Source organism: Sapajus apella, unplaced genomic scaffold (assembly GCF_009761245.1).
Source record: "Sapajus apella isolate SASKATOON/1434 unplaced genomic scaffold, GSC_monkey_1.0 scaffold45, whole genome shotgun sequence".
Classification (NCBI taxonomy): domain Eukaryota; kingdom Metazoa; phylum Chordata; class Mammalia; order Primates; family Cebidae; genus Sapajus; species Sapajus apella.
The window spans coordinates 14968040-14994933 of record NW_022436985.1 but is presented as its reverse complement, the minus strand read 5'-3'; the positions used below and the strand labels follow the sequence as shown (position 1 = coordinate 14994933).

The window sequence follows — 26894 nt, the reverse complement described above, 5'->3', positions numbered from 1 at the left end:
TCTTTAAAATTATGAATATATATAAAAACAACAAAAACTAGAACAATCATGCCAAACTGCCAACAACTATTTCCAGGTCAAGGAATTATGAATGAGTTTTTAAAATTCTTTACTGTTTTCTGCATTTCAGTTATCTATTATAACAGTGTACTGTTTTCATAATTAGAAAGATAAATGTTATTGTTTATTTATAAAATAACATACCCTGGTAATTTTGCTTTGTGATTTTGCAAAGTATTTTTTCTGGGTTCGAGCCAAGAGTTCTTGTCCACCTGCTATGGCCAATATAATGGCATCAGCCATGCGGTTATCATGTAAACAAAGGTCAACAGCACTCTCAAAATTACCCGTCAGCAAAGCCTGAGTAATTAAACCATCAATGTCTGCAACAAGAAAATAACACATCCAAGTTAAATAGAGTATTTGTTACCAAAACCAACAACAAACTACTACATGCATCAATTTTTATATATGTACGCAAATGGAGACCACAACACTAATTTCTGATTACTAGTGGATTAATTTCTAACACAAGCTATTGGTATTTATGGAAGAGATCTATAGAAATATACTGAGATACATATAAAATAATACGTTTTCCAGACTGCTTCAAATGGATTATCAAAGATCACCTAGGTGTCTGAACACACCAGCCTTCCCAAGACACTGATTACATGTACTGTACTAAAGGAAAACTGAGTTCTTTCTCACACTCTACCACCTGTGATAAAACCTTTTTTTTTTTTTGAGACAGGGTTTCACCATGTTGTCCAGGATAGCCTCAAATTCCTGGACCCAAGTGATCCTCCTGTCTCCACCTCCCAAGTAGCTGAGACTACAGGCATGCACCACAGCACCTGACTTAAAACATTTTAAATAAATGCAGGAACTATTTGTTTTCCAATGGTTAAAAAAAAAAAAAAATTAGAAATCAAAACCAACAAGTACTTACCCCCGCTGACAGAGATATTAAATGTTCCTCCAGATGAGGGTAGAAATTCAGATTCTTCTTTTTCCTCTTTAATGTGCTAAAGAGATGAAAAAAGCAACAATTTAGCCAGAATAAAACTGTGGAATGATTTGCTGACAAAAAAAAATTTATACATGACTCTTTATCTACAGACTAGATGATATACCAAGTTATTCCAGAAAAGGTCTCAGATACAAGTTTATAGAGTAAGATCAACCACTTCCCTAAATATTACCTCCTATTATACAATCATAAATAAAGTGCAAGGTCATGAAGAAAACTGGTTAAACAGAATAGGCACAGTGGCTAACGTCTCTAATCCCAGTACTTTAGGAAGCCGAGGCTGGCAGATCACTTGAGGTCAGAAGTTCAAGACCAGCCATGCCCAACACGGTAAAATCCGTATTTACTAAAAATACAAAAATTAGCCAGGCATGATGGTGCACGCCTGTAATCCCAGCTATTTGAGAGGCTGAGGCAGGAGAATCATTGAACCTGGGAGGTGGAGGTTACAGTGAGCCAAGATCATGCTACTGTACTCCAGCCTGGGCGACACAGCAAGACTCATCCCCAGTCTCACAAATAGCTGGGAAAAAACACTATTAAACAAACTAACATGTACATATTCCTTACTGGTATCTCAGTAATGAAGCTGAAGAATCTTTGTTTCCTTAGATAACTATGAGTGGCCCAAAATACACAAAATATAGTTTTAAATTATGTTATTTTTAAATTTTAAAACAAACCTACTTTTACACATCTAGTAATTCCTGTCCACTGGATTTGATTATAAGGTGATTGTGTTTTTTTGGGGTTTTTGTTTTCTGTTTTTTTGTTTTTGTTGTTGCCCAGGCTGGAGTGCAATGGTGAGATCTCGGATCACTGCATGCAACCTCTGCCTTCCAGTTTAAAGCAATTCTCCAGCCTCCTGAGTAGGTGGGATTATAGGCACCTGACACCATGCCCAGCTAATTTTTCTATTTTTAGTAAAGATGGGGTTTCACCATGTTGGCCAGGCTGGTCTTGAACTTCTGACCTCATGATGCGCCCACCTCAGCCTCTCAAAGTGCTGGGATTACAGGTGTGAGCCACTGCACCCGGCCAGGTATTTTTGTTTTAACTCAATCACTAAAAAAGGAAATGAAAAAAAAAATAACTTGGAACCCACAGTATAAAAGCGATATAAGTACATTATTTAATGAATACATTTAAATTCAAGTATACATTTTGTGTTCAAATTAGTCATACCTGGAACAGCAGGTTAGTATGATAAAAATATATATGCAGTTCTGTTATAAATTTCTGAGACTACCTGCAAGACTGATTAAAAATAAACTCAATGCTTTCTTTAGAAGAAATATAATGGAGGCATTCTGATGGCAAATAATTTTAAATGCTTTCTCTTCCACGCATAAAAATTCAAAAGAAGACAAAAATATATCGGAGGTTTAAAGAAAAACACAGCTTTCTTCCATTAGATGAAATATCTATCTTCTGTGCTTTGTTATTTACACATCTGAATGTAAACATCTAGTATTCAAGGTCAGTGGCATTTTAGAACTGGGTAATGTTAATGCAGAGTACAGCACTGTACCATCTGTAAATATGCTTAATTATTAATGTTGACTATTACAGAATATCTATAACTTTAATTCCCTTTCCGCAACTAAAGAGAAGCATTTTGAAATTTAAAAACTCAAAGAAATTGAGAATTTAACTTATTCACATTAAGGAATAAATTAGAGATAGTAATCTAATTACATTCACTAACAAACCTGCATGAAAATACTTTTCTTTTTTTAAATCACTATCTGAATTTGCTTTCTAGAAACTATTTGTGGGCTTCTGAAATAGATAAAAGGCCAAAAAATGCACAATTTATTAGGTACTGAGTGCCTTCAGTGTGTAAGCTATGAAACAAGTAGCTATTAAGATAAAGGGGAAGATTTTACCTCTTAAACACATTTTTTCATAGAACCAAATGTGCACACTGATTACTGTCATTTCATTAAATGCATATTTTTCTTACCTATTATTCATGAGTGCATTCCCAAATGGTCTTCTATTTGATAATATGTAGTTAATCTAGTTGTACATACATGAAAGTACATTCCGCTATGGAGCCTACAATTCTGTCTAAATTTGGCCAATATTTGTTCTTTTTTTTTTTTCCTTTTTAAGATGGGGGTTTCTCTATTTTGGTCAGGTTAGTCTTGAACTCTCGACCTCAGGTGATCTGCCCACCTCGGCCTCCCAAAGTGCTGGGATTACCGGCATGAGCCACCACAACCGGCCTTTTTTATTTTTTTAAATCAGACAGGGTCTTGTTCTGTCACCCAGGCTGAAATGCAATGGTGCAATCTTAGCTTACTGCAACCACGAACTCTAGGGCTCAAGTGATCCTCCTACCTCAGCCTCCCAAACAGCTACAATTACAGGCATGTGCCACCATGTCTAATTTTTAATTTTTTTGGAGATGGGGTCTCACTACGTTGTCCAGGCTAGTATTGAACTCCTAAGTGCCAGGTGATCCTCCCACCTTGGCCTCCCAAAGTGCTGGGATAGTTGCATGAGCAACTATCATGTCTTGCCTAGTTCAAATTTTTAGTAAGATTTTTATCCATATCCTATATTCCCTTGTTCATTAAACTCTAGTAAATCCACTTCTAAGAAAAATGATTTTTGTAATCATTGTGTAATAGACTAAATTTACTGATGAATCATTTTTATAACTTAGTAAAAAATTATATAAAACATTCCATAGTCAAGGTATCACAAAGAACAATGAAAAAGCCAAAGATGAGATGAGAAGCAAGAACCTGTTGATTAATTTTCCAAGATGAAATAAAGTTAGAAAGCAAGAAAAGTAATTATAGATTTCTTCATTAGTGGTTAAAAAAGAAACCCAGAAAATTAAATGGAAAAATCAATGATATAACTCTGTGTTCAAGGACTCTTCTTAATTATTTACAAAAATTATCAACTAAGAACACATTTATTGAAAATCATGACAATAAGTTTAATGAAATATTGTTTACTTCAACTCCATGTTTAGTACTAATTCAGAAGCCTATGCCACTGATAGTTGACCCAAAATAACAGGCCAAGAAAAAACATTAACTTTACATGCAATGCAGTGTGGATTTCTGAATAAAATCTCTTTCAGTTTGACATCTTGATAGCCATCTGACCAAATTATGTTAATCTCACATCAAATGTTAGTTTTAAGCCATATCATCCAGAAACAAGGTTGGAGAACTAAGTGTTTGGAGATGATATTTCTATCAGTACAGGTAAACAGATTCCTCCCTAAACATCTCAAAGAGAACAATTTATTTCAACCTCATTTTGCCACAAGTAGTCAAGAAAATTTTCCTTATTTTAATGTGTGATACACAAATATCACAAATTTGTCTGATATAATATGGAAAAAAAAATAAGTACCTCTCCCAAGAGCTGCTCTTCAGCAGCAGGGCTCGCCTCCCCATCACTTTGTGCTACTTGGTCAGAGTCTTTAAGAGCCTTTGGTACACAAAACGATTACAGGGGAAGGTGAAGAATGTAGCATTAAAAGGTTATTAGTGAACAAGGAAGACAAAAGACACAATCAACAACATTCAGAGCTAGTTTAATCATAAGAAGCAACAGTGAGTAAATTTATTTGAGAAACACTATTAGAGGAAAAGCAAAGAACTATTACTGCTAACACTTTCCATTCTTTCCCACCAATTTTTTTCCCTGGAAAATGAAAAAATATTTATTGTAAGTATTTGAGTAGTCATTCATTGTTTTTCCTCCTTTACAAAATTCAAATATGTATGTCAAGAGAAAGGAATGCTCTACCAGCTAAGCGCATGCTATTTTAAAACGAGAATTATTAATTTTTTTTTTTTTGAGACGAAGTTTTGCTCTTGTTGTCCAGGCTGGGGTGCAATGGCATGATCTCGGCTCACCACAACCTCCACCTCCTGGGTTCAAGCGATTCTCCTGCCTCAGCCTCCCAAGTAGCTGGGATTACAGGCATGTGCCACCATGCCCGGCTAATTTTGTATTTTTAGTAGAGATGGGGTTTCTCCATGTTGGCCAAGCTGGTCTCAAACTCCCGACCTCAGGTGATCCACCCGCCTCAGCCTCCCAAAGTGCTGGAATAATAGGCATGAGCCACCATGCCCAGTTGAGAATTACTGACTTATTGAGATATCTAAAATAAGAATTTATTTTTATATAATGAAGCATAAAACACAAATTTCTTAAATAATTCCTTCTTTGTTATGACCTAGCCAAAGTTTTAGAAGGTAGCTATTTTTAAAGGCCTTCTTACCACATTGGCTCCATCCACTTTGTTCAAGGCCAAAGCAATCTGAAATAAAAATAACAGCTCACCTACTACATGGAATTCTATTTCAGAGCATCCAGCAAATGTTCACCTCTTCCTTCTCACTGGCAAAAATCTATATAGGTTCTTATAGGAATAGTACGTTTAAAAAAAAAAAAAACAATAAAAACTGTGCAGAACTGGTTTTTTGTGGTTCTAGCTTCTTTCACATGGAAGGAATTAGAAATAATCTGACAATCATTCTATTTCCTCATTTTTTGCCATCAGGCATGCAGTAAAACTTTCATATTAATCCTTTACAAGCCTAAAAAAGTTACAGCCTCAAGAAGTTTAGACTACTAATAAAGTTAAATACAAAACTCTAAAGGAGTGAGCTAAGACACAGTCTCTAAGCAGTGGGGCTGTGATGTGATCTTAGTTCTGTCTGACCTCAAAAGAGCACTAATCTTCAGTATGCACCTAGAGTGCACAGTACACCTCTACCACATATGCAATAACCTGCAATGCTATAGAAAACTCTACTCATTTCCAAAGAATGATGAAGGGCTAATACAAGTTACACAGACATTTAGCTCTCTCTCTATATATATATACATATATATATATATACAAAAAAAAACAAACAAAACTCTGGCAACCACTGTGGGTAATGATGGAGAAAAAGAAAAAGGAAAAAAAATAAAAAACCGATGGCAACCAAACACAAATTATTATTAAATGTTTATTGGGTGATTTGAGATAATCTGTATAGAACTTTATTTTTTTAAAGTTTGATTCATAAATAACATGCCATCAAACTTTCCCAAAAGTTTACCTTCTTTCCTAGATCTTCTTTTCTGTATCCTAGAAGTTCAAGGTATTTTCCACGAGAATCATCCTCAAAGTTCACCTTTAAAAAAAAGACATATTATTAAAAACAACAAATTTAAAGGCCAAATTTTTATAAGAATGAATCAAATTCCAAAGAGAATTATTAAAAATATGTGAAGTTTATGTCCTAAAGATTCACTGTTAGAAAGAATCCAAAGAACAGTGGGCTTTTAAATTTTTTATTTAGTGACCCAGCCTCAGGAGGTCCTGAGTACATGTACCTAGAATTTTTTTTTTTAAATAAGTTATTTTTTAATAGTAAATATACTAGTAATTAATTATCCTGGTTAAATAAAGCTTAATTTTGAACAGTAATTTTTGTAAATACAAACTTATATCCAAAGGTAAAATGGATACAAAATTCAAACTATGTAATATATTCTATGTCCTAAAATTCTTTCCAAAATTATTACAAAATATAAATCCTTTAATTTTAAACTTTAACCTAACTGTATTCAAGACTGCTTTACCTTTTCAAGAATCAGTGCTGTATAAAGAAGCAGACACTCCAGTGGAAGAAAATGACCAACCAGGAAATTCTATTTGTTATTCTATTTTAACTCCTCTTAAAGTAAAAGGAAAAATGCCTCCAACCTGTTTCTTCTATTCCTCTTTTTTTTTTTTGAGACAGAGTCTTGCTCTATTGCCAGGCTGGAGTGCAGTGGCGCAATCTCGGCTCACTGCAGCCTTCGTCTCCTGGATTCAAGTGATTCTGCCGCCTCGGCCTCCCGAGTAGCTGGGACCATAGACGCGTGCCACCATGCCTGGCTAATTTTTTGTATTTTTAGTAGAGACAAGGTTTCACCATGTTGGCCAGGATGGTCTTGATCTCTTAACTTCGTGATCCGCCCACCTCGGCCTCCCAAAGTGCTGGGATTACAGGTGTGAGCCACTGCGCCCGGCCTCCTCTTCCTCTTTTTCCATTTTCCTTAACTAGATCTATATAGACATTAAATATTCTATGTTTTTATTATAGTAAACTCTGTATACTAATCTTCAGAATAGACATGCTGACTATGTCTCTTTCCTCTAAATAGATTTTTTTTTTTTTTTTTTTACTTATTGAAGTATTTTGTATTACACTTTTCAAAATAGAGAAGAAAAAACTCCGGACATAAGTTAGGTTATATGCTCTTTATAAGGTTTCTTAATTTCATGATGAATTCCTGAAATCACACTTTTTCAATTGTTTCTTTAATAGGAAGACAGATTTAGAATATAATGGGAACAGTTAAATTAGCAGTAATGAAATAATATGGCTTTAAATACCAACATTACCTTCAAAAAGGACCACACATTTTTCTCAAATTCAGTCTGAGAAGCATCAATTTTTTTTTGGCAATAATTGATAAATCCTTGTGACTGCACAGCCTGCTGAAGTTGGTCTGATCGGCTCAGGAACTCCTTTTCTGTTACAACCTGACTAATGAACACATGGTGGTGCTGCTGCTGCTGTTGCTCAGCTCCCTGATGAGAAGGCATTCTGACATTCTCAAATGTAACCAGTTTGCCTCCAAACTGTAAGAGAGTGAATGAACAAACCTGTGTTATCCCAAGGATATGGCCCAAAAAGTGCTTTTAAAGTAGCCTAAACATATAGTCTGGATGAAATTAGCTAATATAACCTCTCATGCACCACAGTCTGATGCCCCTTCAATTTCTGTTCTAGATGAAATGTATTAATTAATTTATTTATTTATTTTTTGAGACAGAGTTTTGCTTAGTCACCCAGGCTGCAGTGCAAAGGCAGGATCTTGGCTCACTACAACCTCCGCCTCCTGGGGTCTAGCAATTCTCCTGCCTCAGCCTCCCGAGTAGCTGGGATAACAGGCGCCTGCCACTATGCCTGGCTAATTTTTGTATTTTTAGTAGAGACAGGGTCTTGCCATGTTGTCCAGGCTGGTCTCGAGCTCCTGACCTCAAGTGATCCAACCAGACAGAGAAAACCAGATAGGACAGTAAGATTAAGTAGATTCAAAGAACGAACTTATGAGTGACATAAAACATATTTGAAGGCCTATTTTAGGAAGATTAATCTTGCAGTATGTAGTCCAGATTAGAGGAGAAAAAGACAAGCAACAGATATGCAATCAAGCTATTAGAAGTTCGGTGTGAAAAGATGAAGAATCAGGCAAAGTATCAGCAACGTAAAAGGAAGAAAAGAAAAACAAACAAAAGCGCTAGAGAGGATGCAGAGAAACTACAACACTTGTGCATCGTTAGTGAGAATGTAAAATGGTAAAGCGGCTATAAAACAGTATGGAAGTTCTTCAAAAACTTAAAAATAGAACCACCATATGATCCAGCAATTCCATTTCTGGGTATATATCCCAAATATTGAAAACAGGAGGTCAAAATGATAATTACATACCCATGTTCACCATAGCATTTATTCACAATAGCCAAAAGGTGGAAGCAACCAAAATGACCATCAAATTAACAGATAATGAAAATGTGGTATATATATACAATGCAGTTATTATTCAGCCTCTAAAAAGGAGGAAATTCTGTCATGATAAAAAGACAAGTACTGTATGATTTCATTTATATGACTAATTTAGAGTAGTAAAACTCCTAGCAACTAAGTAGATTGTGGTTACCAGGAATTCAGGGAAAAGAGGAAATGGGGAGCTGTTGCTCAAGGGCACAGAGTTTCAGTTTTGCAAGATGAAAAAGTTCCAGAGATCTGTAGCACAACAACATGTATATAGTTAACACTACTGTAGTGTATATTTAAAAATGGTGCCAGGCGCAGTGGCTCATATGGCTGGGTGCAGTGGCTCATGCCTGTAATCCCAGAACTTTGGGAGGCAGAGGTAGGTGGAGCACCTGAGGTCAGGAGTTCCAGACCAGCCTGGCCAACATAGTAAAACTCTGTCTCTACTAAAAATACAAAAAAAAATTAGCCAGGTGTAGTGGTGGGTACCTGTAATCCCAGCTACTTGGGAGGCTGAGGCAGGAGAATTGCTTGAACCCAGGAGGCAGAAAACCAAGATTGCACCATAGCACTCCAAACTGAGCAACAGGAACGAAACTCTGTTTAAAAATTTAAAAAAAAAAAAAAGCTGGGCATGGTGGCTCATACCTGTAATCCCAGTACTTTGGGAGGCTGAGGCAGGAGAATCGCTTGAACCCAGGAGGCAGAGGTTGCAGTGAGCCAAGATTGCACCATTGTACTCCAGCCTGAGCAACAGGAGCAAAACTGTTTCAAAAAAAAGCTGGGCACGGTAGTCATACCCGTAATCCCAGCACTGTGGGAGGCTGAGGCAGGTGGATCACAGGGTCTGGAGTACAAGGCCAGAGTGACCAACCAACCAACATGGTGAAACCCCATCTCTACTAAAAATACAAAAATTAGCCAGGCGTGGTGGCATGCACCTGTAATCCCAGCTACATGGGAGGCTGAGGCAGGAGAATCACTTGAATCCAGGACGTGGAGGTGGCAGTGAGCCGAGATCATGGCACTGTACTCCAGCCTGGGCAACAGAACGACACTTCATCTCAAAAACAAAAAAAATGGTTGTAGTGTATGTTTAAAAATAGTTAAGATGGTACATTTTGTGTTATGTATTTTTTGCAATTAAAAAAAGTTGGCAATTAAAAAAGAAAGCTAAAAGGATGAATAGGAGGAAGGACCTCCTTGCCAAAAGAACAGAATGAAAAGTAAAAAGAAAAGAAAAAAGAAAAGAGAAGACGGTAGGGGAGGGAGGGAGGGAAGACAGACAAATTTACAAAAAGGGAGGAACATAAAGAGTGTTGACAGTTACACAACAACGTAAATGTGCTTAATGCCACTGAACTGTATGTTTAAAAATGGTTAAAATGATAAATTTTCTGTATATTTTACCAGGATTTTTTAAAAAGGGGGAAAAAAGAGTAGGTTCCAATTTTTCAGAGAAACCATTTTGAATGATGAAACACCCACAAACACATCTCAAATCCCAACTTAAACCCCAACTTCTTCCATCAGAGTGATCCTACGATAACACTTTGGTATAAAAAGTCCTTTTTGTCTACGGACCATAGAAACAAAATCCACGTACTGAAAAAGAAGCACCGACAGGTCTTCGAATCCACTTGGGTGGCTTCTTCAGAGGCAGCACTATACTATGCTGAGCAGTCTGCTGTGGAATTTGCAATGGAGGAAGGGGTTGTCCTGTGCCAAAGGGATCAAGATTCCCAAAAGATGATGAAAGCTAAAAAAGATAATAACATCAGAATCTGACCATACAACAAACTATGCTTCATTTTTTTCCAGTCACATCCAAGAAATTTTTTGATCACAATTATCCAATTAACCAGCATTGTTAATCAGTAAAGTCATTTCAAAATAATTACACAATACATATTTTTTCAGGCATTATAATAGAAAACTTTAATACTTCCTATTACCTTGTCAACTTGTTTCTGCCTTAATCTATCTGTGCTCCCTCCCATGATAGAATAAACACTGATACGCCCATCGAACGAAGCAGCTGATAAGACAGCAGGATTTCGGGGACACCACTGAATATCAAAGCACCACTGTGTGTTGGTGGGAAGTTCATATAACACCTAGGCCAACAAAACACAAACAACGAATTCAGAAAATGGCATGGCCACTTTGTAACCAAAACACCTGAATTAATGTGGTCAACAAGTACGGCTAAATAAAAAAAATTTTTATAGAAAGTGTCTTTAGCCAGAAACAAGAGTGGATACATTTGAAAGAGCAGTACACTTTATTAGTCAATATGGTGGGTTTTTGTTTTGTTTGTTTTTTGAGATAGGAGTCTCGCTCTGTCGCCCAGGCTGGAGTGCAGCGGCAGTGACCTCAGTTCACTGTGACCTTTGCCTCCTGGGCTCAAGCAATTCTCCTACCTCAGCTTCCCAAGTAGCTGGGATTACAGGCGCCCGCCATCACACACAGCTAATTTTTGTATTTTTAGTAGAGACAGGGTTTCACCATGTTGGCCAGGCTGATCTCGAACTGCTGACCTCAAGTGATCCGTCTGTCTCGGCCTCCAAAGTGCTGGGATTACAGGCGTGAGCCACCACGCCTGGCCTAGGCTCAACTTTTTAAACTCTAAAAGGTCACTAATGTCCTGTCCAATTGTTTTTCTCTGGTTAAGACCCAATCAACCATATTTAGATTACTTTAGGATCATCAACTTCTAAAATCAATCTTGAGAGGGAAGAATTCACTAAGAAATCTGACTTTTAATCAAGAGAGAAAACATGTACTGTACACATCCTTCCTATCACAGCAGAATCCTAACAGAATCCGGATTAACAGCTTCTTTTAGAAAGAAAAGGACATAAAAAGAACTATAGAAAATGGCCTATATGAGGCCAGGAATAGTGCTCACGCCTATAATCTTAGCACTTTGGGAGGCTAAGGTGGGCAGACTGCTTGATCCCAGGAGTTCAAGACCAGCATGGGAAACACAGCGAAACCCCACCTCTACAAAAAAAATTTAAAAATTGGGGAGTGGGGGGTGGCAGGGAACATTAAAAAAAAAAAAAATTTGACAAGGCATGGTGGTACACGCCTGTAATCCCTGCTATCTGGGAGGCTGAGGTGAGAGGGCTGACTGAGCCTGGGAGGTCAAGGTTTCAGTGAGACATTATGGTACCACTGCATTCCAGCCTGGGTGACAGCAAAACCCTAACAAAAAATAGTAACAGTAATAAATAAACAAATAGAAAATGGCTTATATGAAATCTTTACAATGTAAAACTTGTTGTGAATTCAAAGTTAGTATGGTGGTTAACTGCTATTCACAGAAGCAAAATCTTAGGACTTTACGGTAAGTCAAATGAACTTAACTCTGGCTTCATGTGACCTTTTTTTCTTTTTTCTTTCTTTTTTTTTTTCAGACAGGGTCTCACACCGATGACTAGGCTGGAGTGCAATGGTGCAATCTTAGCTCACTGCAGTCTTGACCACCTGGGCTCAAGTGATCCTCCCACCTCAGCCTCCCAAGTAGTTAGGACTATAGGCACATGCCACCACAGCCAGCTAATTTTTGTATTTGCTGTGGAGATGGGGTTTTGCCAGCCTGCCTTGGCCTCCCAAAGTGCTGAGATTACAGGCATGAGCTAACACACCTGGCCCATGTGACATTTAAAATGTTTTATTTTATAAAAAAATAGAATTAATTGAAAAGGTAGTTAGCGTTCTCATGTCTCTGGTACTTATTTTGGTTGATAAGGTATGTAGTTTGAGAATACTTAAATCATTTATCTATTCCTTATTTATATTTGAACAAAATCTAATTTTTTAGTGTAGCATGTACTAAAAGTCTCTTCCTTCAAAGTCCACGCACATACAACAAATCACAGGTAAAAATTTATTTTATTAAGTTATATAACACAGAAAATGATGACAAAATAGTAAGTTCCAAGAATTCTGAATTTACTTGGCAAGGCAGAGTATAAAATTAAGATTTTTGTTATTTGTCCTAAATGATATGTGGTAAAATTTATTACTTTTTTTCTCTTGTCTCCCCTAACTTTAATGATTTTATATTCTCACACTGTTACATCCACAATTTTTAAACCAGAAACCAAATAACTAAAGGGCTTGTTTTAATTTTAACAATATAGAATGAAAACTTATCGAAGACACTCATTTTTATTAGCGTTCCGTCAAACTACATAATCACTAACAATAATCTACCTTAACATAAAAAAGGTAAAAATATAAAAGCTATAATTTATATTCTTGCTTTATCATTCAGAAGAGAGATTGGAAAACTATATCTACCGATCTCCAGAAGTGAAAGAGGATCCTCAGGAATGGTAAAGCAGGCAAAAGATGCAAACCTTGAACAATCCTACATCGAAGATACTGATTTCCATAAACCACATGTGAAATAAATCAAAGTATTTCTGAGTCTAGGTAATAAACACATTATTGGAAATGAGGAGAGGATGATTACTAGTTTCAAATATATCATTTTCAATTACTGATTTTTCTGGTTAAAAAGCTGAGCTTAGATAATGTTCCTGATAAAATTTCTGCCAAATAAACACTGCACACATACCTCCACATACTTTTCACATAGTAAGCCACTAAAGAATCCACATAGAAAATTTCTTATACAGCCAGAAGTAATATACTACAAGGGCTACAAGGTTGAGAAACATTTCCTCCCCATACCTCTCCTGTGTTTGGATTGGAGCAGAGAATCTTAGCATCTTTTCCACAGCTCAGTAACAATTCAGGGTCAGCCATGCTCCAAGCAATTGCCAAAATCCCCCTATAAAAAACACAAAGGAACAAGGAAATTTTTAATCTTGAGAAAACCAAATCTCAATTACTTCTGCCTAAGCTTTGAAGATTCACACATTAACGGAAATACAATTAAATGCAAGAGTTTTAACACCGGGCATGTTGGCTCACACCTGTAATCTTAGCTACTTGGGAGGTTGAGGCAGAATTACTTGAATCCGGGAGGCAGAGGCTGCAGTGAGCTGAGATCACACCACTGCACTTCAGCCTGGGCAACAGAGTGAGTGAGACACCGTCTCACTCAAAAATAAAATAAAATTTAAAAAGAAAAAGAAATAAAAATAAGTGCAATTGTTTCAGAAGACAACTTAGTAATGTATATGCTAACTGATCATAACAAAGACATAGATGTTCAATATAGTGCAATGTATGACAGCAAAAAAAAGAAAACAAATGCACAACAGACTATTTCATAATAAATTATAGACCACCTTTCAATGAGAAAATATGTAAATAAAAATTATTCTGTATACTTTGGGAGGCCAAGGCAGGAGGACTGCTTGAGGCCAGGAATTCAAGACCAACCTGGGCAATATAACAACACTCTGTCTCTACCAAAAAATTTGAAAATTAGCCAGGTATGGCAGTATGTGCCTACAGTTCCAGGCATACTCATGAAGCTGAGGTAGGAAGATTACTTGAGCTCAGGAGCTCATGGCTGCAGTGAGCTGTACTCTATCCTGGGCAAATAAGCAAGACCCATTTCAAAAAATACACATATCATTTTGTGGAAATCAACTTTTTATCATTATACAGTATTCATGATTAACGAAAAAGGTTATCTATACGCACAAATTATCCCATTTGTATAAAAACTATATTGGGATCACACACACACACACACACACACACCCCTTAGATATGTATAGTAAAATGTTTACCTATGGATGGGGATGAAATCTAACTGCAGTAAGTCCTTACTTAATTTGGAAACTGTGACTTTAAGCAAAACAATAGATAACAAAACCAATTTTACCACAGACTAACTGATAACTGATATGAACATTAAGTTCCTATGGTAGCCAGGCATGGTGGCTTACGCCTGTAATCCCAACACTTTGGGAGGCTAAGGAGGGTGGATCACTTGAGGTCAGAAATTTGAGACCAGCCTGGCCAACATGGTGAAACCCCATCTCTGCTAAAGCTATAAAAATTAGCTGGATGTGGTGGCGCCTGACAGTAATCCCAGCTACTCAGAAGGCTGAGGCAGGAGAATTGCTTGAACCTGAAAGGTGGAGGCTGCAGTGAGCTGAGATCTTGCCACTGCACTCCAGCCTGAGCCACAGAGGAAAACTCCGTCTAAAAAAAAAATAGCTCCTATATTTCTGATCACAAAAACATCATCAAATTTCTAAATAAAGATCTGCACTTTTAATATTAAACGCTGAAATAAATGTGACCTACATAAATTTTGAGAGAGACTAATAAAAACGAGATTTACCCACTTTTTGGTGATTCAGTGAATGACATTGGTTGTAGAGGCAGTGGATGGATTAAATCAAGAAATAAGTTTATAAAGTGAAAATTGTCAGGCTTCTACTTACCAAACAAAAAAAAATGACAGATGCGATGATTAATTTTATACCATATTGTTTACTGCCATGAATTTCTATGATCATCATGTATGTTACAAATTTTTATTTTACAGTATGTTGTATTCATTCATTTTCCAACCTGGTTATTCCAGTTCCGGATCGCAGGTGGCCAGAGCCTATCATGGCAGCTCAGAGTGCAAATCGGGAACAAACCCTGGACAGGATACTATTCCATTACAGGGCCCACTCACACACACTCCAACACTTTTCATACTGGGATAAATGTAGACATACCAATTAGCCATTTGAGAATTAATCTGAAGATATCATGATACATCATCCCTAAACTTACCTTCTGGGATAAGAACATTCTCCTATATAATTACACATTCAAAGTATTTATTATTGGCCAGGAATAGTGGCTCACACCTGCAATCCCAGCACTTTGGGAGGCCAAGGCAGGTGGATCACAAGGTCAGGAGTTCAAGGCCAGCCTGGTCAACATGATGAAGCCCCGTCTCTACTAAAAATACCAAAATTAGTTGGGGATGGTGGTGCATGCCTGTAATCCCAGCTACTCAGGAGGCTAAGGAAGAAGTATTGCTTCAACCCGGGAGGCGGAGGTTGCAGTGAGCGGAGATCAGGCCACTGCATTCCAGCCTCGGTGACAGCCTGGGTGAATATGAACTATATATTAAAAATAGCATTGCATATCAATAATGTCTTTTTTTCCCCAAGACTCTGCGGGGGAGAGTATTTATTATTGATATGCAATGCTATTTTTAATATATAGTCCATAAGCAAATTTCCTCATTATATCAATAATGTACCTTATAACTGCCTCCCACTCCAGAACACAATCATGCACGTCAAGAATTACAAGGTATACAAATTCTACCAGATATTGGTGCCAATCCTACTCAAACTATTTCAAAAGACTTACAAAGAGGGAATCTTCCCTAACTCATTGCATGAAGCCAGAATCACTCTGATACAAAAAGCTAGGAAAAGACACAACAAAAAAAAAAACTACAGACCAATATTCCTAATGAACACGGATGCAAAAATCCTCAACAAAATACCAGCAAACAAAATCGAACAGCACATCAAAAAGATACTACGCCATGATCAAAAAGTGGGTTTCATCCCAAGGATGCAGGGATGGTTCAACACACGCAAGTCAATAAATATGATTCACCACATAAACAGAATTAAAAACAAAACCCATATGGTCATCTCAATAGATGCAGAAAAAGCATCTGATAAAATATTGCATCTCTTTACGATAAAAACCCTCAACAAACTTGGCAAAAGAGGAACATATCTCAAAATAATAAAAAGCCATATATAAGAACATAACAACCTCATACTAAATGGGGAAAAGTTGAGAGCACCCCCCCCATAAGACTGGAATAAAACAAGGATGCCCACTTCCACCACTCTTTCCAGTTTCCATTCAACACAGTACTGGAAGTGATAGCCAAAGCAATCAGGCAAGAAAAAGAGCGAGCATCCAAACTGTAAATAAATACGGAAGTCAAATTATCTCTGTTGATGATAAGACTGTATACCTAGAAAACCCTAAAGATTCCTCCAAAAGACTCCTAGATTTGACAAATAAACTCAATAAGGTCTCAGGTAACAAAATCAATTCACACAAATTAGTTGCACTGCTGTACACCAACAGCAAACAACCTGAGAGTCAAATCAAGAACTCAATCCCTTTTAAGACGGCTGCAAAAATAAAATACTTAGGAATATACTTAATCAAGGAGGTAAAAAATCTCTACAAGAACTATAAAACACCACTGAAAGAAATCACAGATAACACAAATAAATGGAAAAACTTCCTATGCTCATGGACTGGAAGAATCAGTGCTGTGAAATGATCTCACTGTCCAAAGAAATCTACAGATTCAATACAATTCCCATCAAAGTACCAACATCATTTTTCACAGAATTAGAAAAGAAGAGCCTAAATAGCCAAAGCAATCCTAAGCAAAAAGAACAAAGCTAGAGGCATCACATTACCTGACTTCAAATTATACGACAAGGCTATAGTAACTCAAAATGGCATGGTCTTGGTATAAAAGTTGATCCACAGAGCAATGGAACAAAACAGAGAACCTAGAAATAAAAAGTACTTACAACCAACTGACCTCCAACACAACATATAATGGATTAAAGACTTAAACCTAAGACCAGAAACTATAAAAGTTCTAGAAGAAAACCTAGGAAAAACTCTTCTGGAAATTGGCCTAGGCAAAGAATTTATGACTAAGATCCCAAAAGCAAATGCAACAAAAACAAAAATGACAGCTAACTAAACTAAAAAGCTTAAGCACAGCAAAAAAAAGAAACGTTATTAGTAAACAGACAATCCACAGACTAGTAGAAAATATTTACAAATTCTGCATCTGACAAAGGACTAATACCCAGAATCTATAAGAAACTCAAACCAATCAGCAAGAAAAAAGCCAAATAATCCCATCAAAAAGTGGGCAAATGACATGCCTAGACACTTCTCAAAAGAAGATACACAGGTTGGGCACAGTAGTTAATGCCTGTAATACTAGAACTTTTGCAGGCTGAGGTGGGTGGATCACATGAGGTCAGGAGTTCGAGACCAGCCTGGCCAACATAGTGAAACCCCTCTCTAACAAAATTACAAAAATTGGCCAGGCATAGTGGTGTGCGCCTGTAGTCTCAGCTACTCAAAAGGCTGAGGCAGGAGAATTGCGTGAACCCAGGAGGCAGAGGCTGCAGTGAGCTGAGACCGTACCATTGCACTCCAGCCTGGTGACAGGGTGAAATTAAAAAAGAAGATACAAAAATGGCCAAAAAACATATGAAAAAATGCTCAACATCACTAATCACCAAGGGAATGCAAATTAAAACTACAATGAGATACCACTTTTCCCTAGCCAGAATGGCTATTATTAAAAAGTCAAAAAACAATAGATACTGATGTGGTTGTGGTGAAAAAAGAACATATATACACTGCTGATAAAAATGTAAATTAGTATAACCTCCATCCTCTATGGAAAACAGTATGGAGATTTTTCAAAGAACTACTAGATCTAGTATTTGATTCAGCAATTCCACTACTCAGTATCTACCCAAAGGAAAGTAAGTCTTTATATCAAACACTGTTGCCCAGGCTGGAATGCAGTGGTACAATCTCAGCTCACTGCAACCTCTGCCTCCTGGGTTCAAGCTATTCTCCTGCCTCAGCCTCCTAAGTAGCTGGGATTACAGGCATGGAGACATCACGCCCAACTAATTTTTATATTTTTAGTAGAGACAGGGTTTTGTTATGTTGGCCAGGCTGGTCTTGAAATCCTCACCTCAGGGGATCTGCCTGTTTCTGCCTCCCAAAATGCTAGGATTACAGGTATGAGCCACAGCACCAAGAGTGTCTTTTAAAGAAATCTGTTTTATATGGTATCTTAGAGGACATTTAGATTTTTCTTAGTATTTTCTTTTTTAATCACATCATTGGCCGGGTGTGGTGGCTCATACCTGTAATCCCAGCACTTTGGGAAACTGAGGCGGGCGGATCACCTGAGGTTAGGTGTTCAAGACCAGCCTGGCCAACATGCCGAAACCCCGTCTCTACTAAAAGTACAAAAATTAGCCAGGCATGATGGTGGGCGCCTGTAATCCCAGCTACTCAGGAGACTGAGGCAGGAGAAGAGCTTGAACCCAGAAGGCAGAGGTTGCAGTGAGCTGAGATAGCGCTACTGTACTCCAGCCTGGGCGACAGCAAGACTCCATCTCAAAACAAATAAATAAATAAATAATAATAATAATCCCAGCATTGTAGAACTAGAAGGGAATTTAAAGATCATCTCATATCCAACTCTTTCACTTATTAGAGGAAGAAAATTGAGAATTAGAGAAGTACACTTGGTATGTAGAGTATAGTATTAAGACTCTGGGATCAGACTGTTTAGACTGGAAGTCAGTGCTTGCCTGTCATATAACCTTGAGCAAGTTTAACCTTGCTGAGCTTCCATTTCTGATCTGTAAAACGGGGCAATAATAGTACCTACACTATTAATGTTAGTAAGAGAATTAAGCTAATATGTAAAGTGCTTATAAACTTTACATGCTATGTAAATGTTAGCTGTTCTCCGTCTACCAAGTAGGCTCCCTAAGGGCAGGGATTTTTGTTTTATTATGAATCCTGTTACAGTGCTTAGTACAGGGTACATATTCAATGAGTATTTGTTGAATTAATGAATACAATCTTAAATAATATGAGAAAAAATATTAAAACTTCTCAAAATCAACCCTTCTTTATTAAAAATCTGATTGAAGCATAACATCTACATAGGGTAACATTTTGACCAGACTTTTCTCCTTTATAAGAAGCTCAAGGAATTATCACAAACATTAAGAGTCATTAAGACAGGAGTATGGTGGCTCACACCTGTAATCCTAGCACTTAGGAAGCTGAGGTGGGTGGATCACTTCAGCCCAGGAGTTCAAGACCAACATGGGAAACATGACAAAACCCTGTCTTTAAAAAAATAGAAAAATTAGTTGGGCATGGTTCACACCTGTAGTTCCAAGTATTTGGGAGGCTGAGGTGGGAGGATCACCTGAACCCAAGGAGGTCGAGGCCTCAGTGGGCCAAGATCTCGCCACTGCACTCCAAGCCTGGGTGACAGTGAGATTCTGTCTCAAAAGAAAAAAAAAAAAAAGAAAAAGAAAACAAATAGAAGTTAAAAAGACTTCCTTCTAGCTGGGTGCAATGGCACATGCCTGCAGTCCCAGCTACATAGGAGGCTGAAGCAGGATAATTGCTTAAGCCCTGGAGTTTGAGTCATCAGTGAGCCATGACTGACTACTTCATTCAAGCCTGGGCAACAAAGCAAAACTGTCTCAAAAAAATATATAAATAAATAAAAATAAAGTCTATTTATTTCTAAAGATGATAGATGAAAAAAGCTCAAAAGTACTTAGGAAATGTTACAGCATTAAAAGGAATGTGTCTGGGTATCTGAATATCAATCATAAGAAATTTGCAAAATTAGTAATTAAATTTAATGATACTAAAACTAGTAAGATTCCCACATCAGCTTAGAGCACTCACACATTATTAAAACTGAAAGCACAATGAACTATTTTCTCAAAAATGTTTGTTTTAAATTATCGATAAAAATTTAGAAATAAACTTTAAACTGTTGCTTAACATCAAATGTTATGGAAGACTCAACTTTTAAAGTATGACAACCCTAATAAAGGTCAAATGGTATAATAAATTTCAAGGGTCGTCCCAAAGTACTGTATTATACTAAATTTTGATCTATTAGTTATTACTTGAAATAAGTGGAAAATTCTTTCACATATATTTGTTTTGTTATGCTATCATTCGGCTACCATTTTTTGGGGATATAAAATCAGATAACTATAGCTTAAAATAAAGCCATTTACACTAACATTTATAAGAGATAAAAGTACATTCCTTAATTAAAAAAAAAATACCTGATAATTTAAGAAGTAAATATGTTCAGAAAATAAACAAATCAAGTTCTTTAGAACAGCAGCATGATACCTGGCATGGTTTTCCAGGACACGAAGTGGAGAGGAAGCAAATCGAAGATCCCACATCTGGATCACTGGTAACCGGTCATCCTCAGAGGCAAGGACCATCTGAGTAGCAACATCAGGATGCCACGCCAACCCAGAGCAATGCATCTGCAGACAGTTAAGGTTCACATTTTATGAATCAAATTACTTTATGAAAAGTAATTTGATTACTCAAATGAGAAATATGCCTTTATTAAAACAAATAGTAAAAAATATCAGCTTTGCCTTATTTTATTTTGTTTATTTTTTTTTTTTTTTTTGCTTTTTGCTTTTTTTTTTTTTTTGAGACTGTGTCTTGCTCTGACACCAGGATGGAGCACAGTGGGTCAATCTCGGCTCACTGCAACCTCCACCTCCTGGTTCAAGTGATTCTTCCGCCTCAGCCTCTCGAGTAGCTGGGACTGCAAGCGCCCACCACCATCCTTGGCTAATTTCTGTATTTTTTAGTAAAGACAGGGTTTCACTGTGTTGGTCAGGATGGTCTCAATCTCTTGACCTCGTGATCCGCCCACCTCTGCCTCCCAAAGTGCTGGGATTACAGGCGTGAGCCACCTTGCCTGGCCTAGTTATTTACTTTTTCAAGATACTCTCACTCTGTTGGCCAAGCTGGAGTGCAGTGACACTATCTTAGCTCACTGCAACCTCTACCTCCCCAAGGTTCAAGTGATCCTCCTGCCTCAGCCTCCCGAGTAGGTGGGATTACAGGCGCAAGCTACCATGCTGGCTAATATTTGTATTTTTAGTAGATATGAGGTTTTACCATGTTGGTCAGGCTGGTCTTGAACTCCTGAATTCAAATGATCCTCCCACTTTGGACCCACCGCACCCAGCCTTGGTTTATTTGAAGGAACAAAACAAAATAAATGTAAAACTACTAAATTTTATTGAACATCTTAAACTGTAGTCTTAAAAGTAAGATATCTGAATGTTTTCTCAATGAATCCAGCAATTTGATACACACAAAACCATTCTGAGTCAGAATAACTGTATACCAAAAATGAGTTTCACTATCAAAACTGTAAGAAACATTTCATGCCGGGCACGGTGGCTCAAGCCTGTAATCCCAGCACTTTGGGAGGCCGAGGCGGGTGGATCACGAGGTCAAGAGATCGAGACCATCCTGGTCAACATGGTGAAACCCCGTCTCTACTAAAACTACAAAAAATTAGCTGGGCATGGTGGCACGTGCCTGTAATCCCAGCTACTCAGGAGGCTGAGGCAGGAGAATTGCCTAAACCCAGGAGGCGGAGGTTGCGGTGAGCCGAGATTGCGCCATTGCACTCCAGCCTGGGTAACATGAGTGAAACTCCATCTCAAAAAAAAAAAAAAAAAAAAGAAACATTTCATTTTATTTGTTTGTTTGTTGAGATGGAGTCTCACTTTGTCACCCAGGCTGCAGTGCAGTATGGCACAATCTCAGTTCAGTGCCACCTCCATCTCCTGGGTTCAAGCGATTCTCCCACCTCAGCTTCCCCAGTAGCTGCATTATAGGCATGCACCACTATGTCTGGCCAATTTTTTGTATTTTAGTAGAGAAGGAGTTTCACCATGTTGCCCAGGCTGGTCTTGAACTCCTAAGCTCAGGCAATTCGTCCACCTCAGCCTCTCAAAGTGCTAGGATTACAGGCATGAGCCACCACGCCTGGCCAGTAGAGAAGGCATTTTTTCACATTTAAAATACTTTCAGAGAAATGGGAAAAAAATAGTTAAAAGATTAACACCCAGAGGTTGGGCACGGTGGCTCATGCCTGTAACGCCAGCACTTTGGGAGGCCAAGGCAGGTGGATCACGAGATCAGGAGTTCGAGACCAGTCTGGTCAATATGGTGAAACCCCGTCTCTACTAAAAATATAAAAATTAGCTGGATGTGGTAGCAGGTGCCTGTAATCCCAGCTACTCGAGAGGCTGAGGCAGGAGAATCACCTGAACCAGGAAGACAGATGTTACAGTGCCAAGATCGCACCGCTGTACCCCAGCCTGGACGACACAGCAACCAAGACTCCATTAAAATAAAAAAATAAAAAAAATAAAAAAACCTAAAAAGCACAAAAAGATTAACACACACACAAGACACAAGAAACCCCCACATTTTTCCTCTATTTTATCAGAAAAATCGAGACAAAATATCTTTTAAAAACTTATTTAAATTTTCATATGGGATAAATTAACATTATTAAGAACTATTTGGAAATTCAGATTCTATTAAATGTTCCAGAAAATGACTAAAATGCTGCTGGTATGGTTCATTCCATTGAAACTTCTGTTTTAAAACTGCTGATTCACTTGAAAACAATACTCTGAAGAAATGTTCTCCCAAACAGTTTTTTGTTGTTATTGTTGTTTTTAAATTACATATGTATTCTCTGACTTTTGACAAACTTATTTTAGAAAATGTCAAACTATCCAATGTAATCGTAAACAAAAACAAGGCTCTTAATTATATCTAAATTATTTTATAGTACCCAATTACATTAAAAAAATTAAGATACCTACAAGGTTCAGAATTGAATGTGGTCTATGGGCAAGGGCCAGAAAGATATTAGCTCATTTAGCACTGCCTAATCAGAGGAAGAGATGAGGCCAAGAAGTCGAATACTACAAATTCACAGTGATGAAGTTTCCAGCAGGAAAAATTTCTATATTCTAAGAAAAGCTAAAGGTGAATTAAAAAGTTGCAGCAATGGTCAGGCATGGTGGCTCACACTTGTAATCCCAGCAGTTTGGAAGGTCAAGGTAGGCAGATCATGAGGTCAGGAGTTTGAGACCAGCCTGACCAACATGGTGAACCCCCATCTCTAATAAAAAATACAAAAATTAGCTGGGCATGATGGCTCTTTGCCTGCAATCCCAGCTACTTAGGAGGTTGAGGCAGGAGAGTCACTTGAACCCGGGAGGCGGAGGTTGCAGTGAGCTGAGATGGTGCCACTGGCACTCCAGATGGGCAACAGTGAGACTCTGTCTCAAAAAAGAAAAAAAGTTGCTGCAATGTTTTAAAACAGCAAAACAAAAAACAACCAGTATATCATGGAATAAGTTCCTTGATTAACCAATCTCTCTTCATCATTAATAATATCCAACATATTTATTGAGGATTTTATGACTTTTCCCAGAGAGGAAAAAACTAAACATTCATTCTAACAGGATTGATTAATGAAAAAACAGGATTTGACTTCACAGAAATTTGATTGTTGTCAACTCTGACAAAAAATATAGGAATACCTACAGCAGAAATACAACATGTTCATCACAAGTCAATTATATACTTACTCTGTTACTATGGTCACTGACTTTGATGATTGGTTCATTTTTTCTAAGATCCCATACGGTAGCCCGGCCACTGGGACTGGCTGATGCTAAAATATGCTGAACTTGTCTGTTCCATGCAATGCAGCTGATATCTTCCGGAGGCTACAAGGAATAAACTGTTAATAAAAACTGTTTCTCTATTATAATGAAATTTAACTGCAAAATTGGATCATTCATTTTGAAAAGTGGATTACTTAAAAATTTAATCCATTTATCCCACAAATTTGCTTTCTACTCCTACATCTCTACATTCTCAGTACATACAATAATACAGTTTAAAGCGCAGGTACATGCCACTTCAAATGTATTATCTTGTTTAATAATATCTCATTTAACAAGCATTTGATTGAATTCCTGCTATAAACTGATATATTCCAGGTGGTACTGTTTCTTAACTTTGCAACTGCTGCAAGGTAGATCATGGACCACAAACTAGATGTTGGTGACTATGACAGAAAACTAGGCAGGGCAAAAGTTACAGCCTAGACTATTAGCAAAATATCTTTATAAATGGTAGTGTGTGCATATGCTCTCATTATGCTACCTCTCAGATTGCCAAAATGTCAGAGCCAGTTGCAACGGCTACTCAAGTTAGAAGGCCTATACAACATAAAGAAACTCAAGGAAGACTAGGGGAAGACTGTTCTTACCAAACTTACTAGAAATACACAAGCAAAGGGCTTGAGGTTATTTATTTTTAAACCTTGCCTTCCATGGTCTTATCTGAGTATTTCTGTTTTTTGTTGGTTTGTTTGTTTTTTTGAGATGGAGTTACACTCTTGTTACCCAGCCTGGAGTGCAATGGTGCGATCTCGGCTCACTGCAACCTCCGCCTCCTGGGTTCAAGCAATTCTCCTGCCTCAGCCTCCCGAGTAGCTGGGACTACAGGCACGTGCTACCATGCCCAGCTAATTTTTGTACTTTTAGTAGAGACAGGGTTTCACCATGTTGACCAGGATGGTCTCGATCTCTTAACCTCGTGATCCACCCACCTCGGCCTCCCAAAGTGCTGGGATTATAGGCGTGAGCCACCACGCCCGGACTGTCTGAATATTTCTAAAGAAGTTTAGTTGTTGCTAAAATACAGAGCAGCTATCACACAAAGAACAAAAATAATTATACTATTAAGGATTTTTGTTCATTTTGCCTAGCACAATGGCCAGTGTCTACCAGATGGTAGGTGCTGAATAAATATTTACTCTTGAAGGACGCACCGATACTCTGAAGAAACATATTTACTAATATTTTACTGAAGAAAAACCAGTAACATCTAAACAATGATTTTAAACATATATGTTTTGTGTGAGAAGCCTTAAAAGTGAATTAAGCCTTAAAAATTAAACCTTAATTTAGGTTTAAAAGAACTACTTTTTGCTTTTTTTATTACAATGATCAAAATCAATATAATACCTGTGTTTTGGCTCCTGGTGTCATTGGAGTTGCAAAATTATTTAGATCCCATATGTAGATTTCAGATTCATTAGCACCAGAAGCTACCAGATTAGTCTGTAACAAAAAACCACAACTAAATAGCACTTATGAATAATTAAGAGAATTCAGAATAACTCAGTTCAGAGCTAGAAAGATAGTAGATGTAGCATATACAATTTTTCCATTTAATTTAAAAAGTGAAAAACATATGCATGAATTTCTAAATTAAGTATAATTATTTCAAAATTTAAAGTTTTCTAGAAAAAACATAAAATTCTACTTAAAGACAAAAGATGTCTACTAATTTTAATGTAAGATATTATTTTAAAAACTATATGGCTATATTCTTAATCAGTCATGCAACCATGTAGGAATTACTGTTTATATCTCTGCATCTCTGGAAAGAGATTTAATTGTAAGATTCAAAAGGTTATCAATTATTGCTTTCAGAAAAAGCTGAATCCTAAAACTCTGGCATCTTTCTCAGGATAACTCAAAGCCAGCTTCCAGAGCTGAATCAATACAGCACTAGTAAAATCGCTTGTCATAACTCTTCACATATTTCTAGTCCATTTACACACTCAATCTTGTTCCAGGTGGCAATATTTCTGGGTTTTCTCTGTTACATACCTTAAGGATCAAAAAGAACTTAAAATTGTAACATAAAGTACAGGAACATAATGGGCTTCATATACTGACCTTCATCTTATTTACTATTTACTCTTACAAATTATTCTTTTTTCAACTGGCATATAACTAAAAAAAGAGAGAAATTCTATAGTAGGAGCTACCTATAACACAAAATACTTTACTAAAAATCAGCAGCTATTTAATACAATTAACAAAGGAGTTAACTAAAGAGCAGACACCACAAAGTATAGAAATGAAGGGCGGGCACAGCGGCTCACGCTTGTAGTCACAGTACTTTGGGAGTCCGAGGCAGACAGATCACTTGAGCACAGGAGTTCAGGACCAGCCTGGGCAACAGGGAAAAACCCCGTTTCTACAAAAATTAGCCAAGTGTTGTGGCTCATGCCTGTCATCCCAGTAGGATGACAGGAGATCAAGACTACAGTGAGCCATGAGCCACTGTGGTCCAGCCTGGCCAATGGAGCAAGACACTGTTTCAAAAAACAACAACAATAGCAACAAAATAAACAAGTTGGGTTTCTGTATTGCTATATCCTAAGTATTTATAATATAAGAAAAGAAACTATTTACAATTTTCTTTTTTTTTGAGACGGAGTTTCGCTCTTGTTACCTAGGCTGGAGTGCAATGGCGCGATCTCGGCTCACCACAACCTCCGCCTCCTGAGTTCAGGCAATTCTCCTGCCTCAGCCTCCTGAGTAGCTGGGATTACAGGCACGTGCCACCATGCCCAGCTGATTTTTTGTATTTTTAGTAGAGACGGGGTCTCACCATGTTGACCAGGATGGTCTCGATCTCTTGACCTCGTGATCCACCCGCCTCGGCCTCCCAAAGTGCTGGGATTACAGGCGTGAGCCACCGCGCCCGGCCTATTTACAATTTTCTTAATACTTAGTTTTGGTTGTTGTAATCTAGTATGCTCT

The 26894-nt window shown here is 37.5% G+C and overlaps 1 protein-coding gene and 1 long non-coding RNA gene across 29 annotated transcripts in view; one reads left to right on the top strand and one right to left on the bottom strand.

Annotated features, from left to right (window-relative positions):
* SEC31A (SEC31 homolog A, COPII coat complex component) overlaps positions 1-26894 on the bottom strand; it is a 76956-nt gene that overhangs the window by 34895 nt on the left and 15167 nt on the right. For 21 of the 28 annotated variants that reach the window (XM_032239764.1, XM_032239774.1, XM_032239765.1 and 18 more), the window contains 12 exons: positions 25302-25397; positions 23853-23993; positions 20551-20693; positions 13321-13420; positions 10569-10730; positions 10220-10372; positions 7455-7694; positions 6121-6195; positions 5292-5330; positions 4415-4492; positions 953-1028; positions 205-383 (listed from right to left, as the gene is read on the bottom strand). In XM_032239764.1, the coding sequence (XP_032095655.1) occupies positions 205-383; positions 953-1028; positions 4415-4492; positions 5292-5330; positions 6121-6195; positions 7455-7694; positions 10220-10372; positions 10569-10730; positions 13321-13420; positions 20551-20693; positions 23853-23993; positions 25302-25397 (1482 nt within the window). The remainder of the gene's footprint in view (positions 1-204; positions 384-952; positions 1029-4414; positions 4493-5291; positions 5331-6120; positions 6196-7454; positions 7695-10219; positions 10373-10568; positions 10731-13320; positions 13421-20550; positions 20694-23852; positions 23994-25301; positions 25398-26894) is intronic. The other 7 variants (XM_032239767.1, XM_032239769.1, XM_032239776.1 and 4 more) reach the window with 2 other exon arrangements.
* Positions 13925-26894, top strand: part of LOC116524467 — a 17873-nt gene continuing 4903 nt past the window's right edge. The window contains exons 1-2 of the long non-coding RNA XR_004257338.1: positions 13925-14122; positions 23502-23504. This is a non-coding gene — a long non-coding RNA (uncharacterized LOC116524467). The remainder of the gene's footprint in view (positions 14123-23501; positions 23505-26894) is intronic.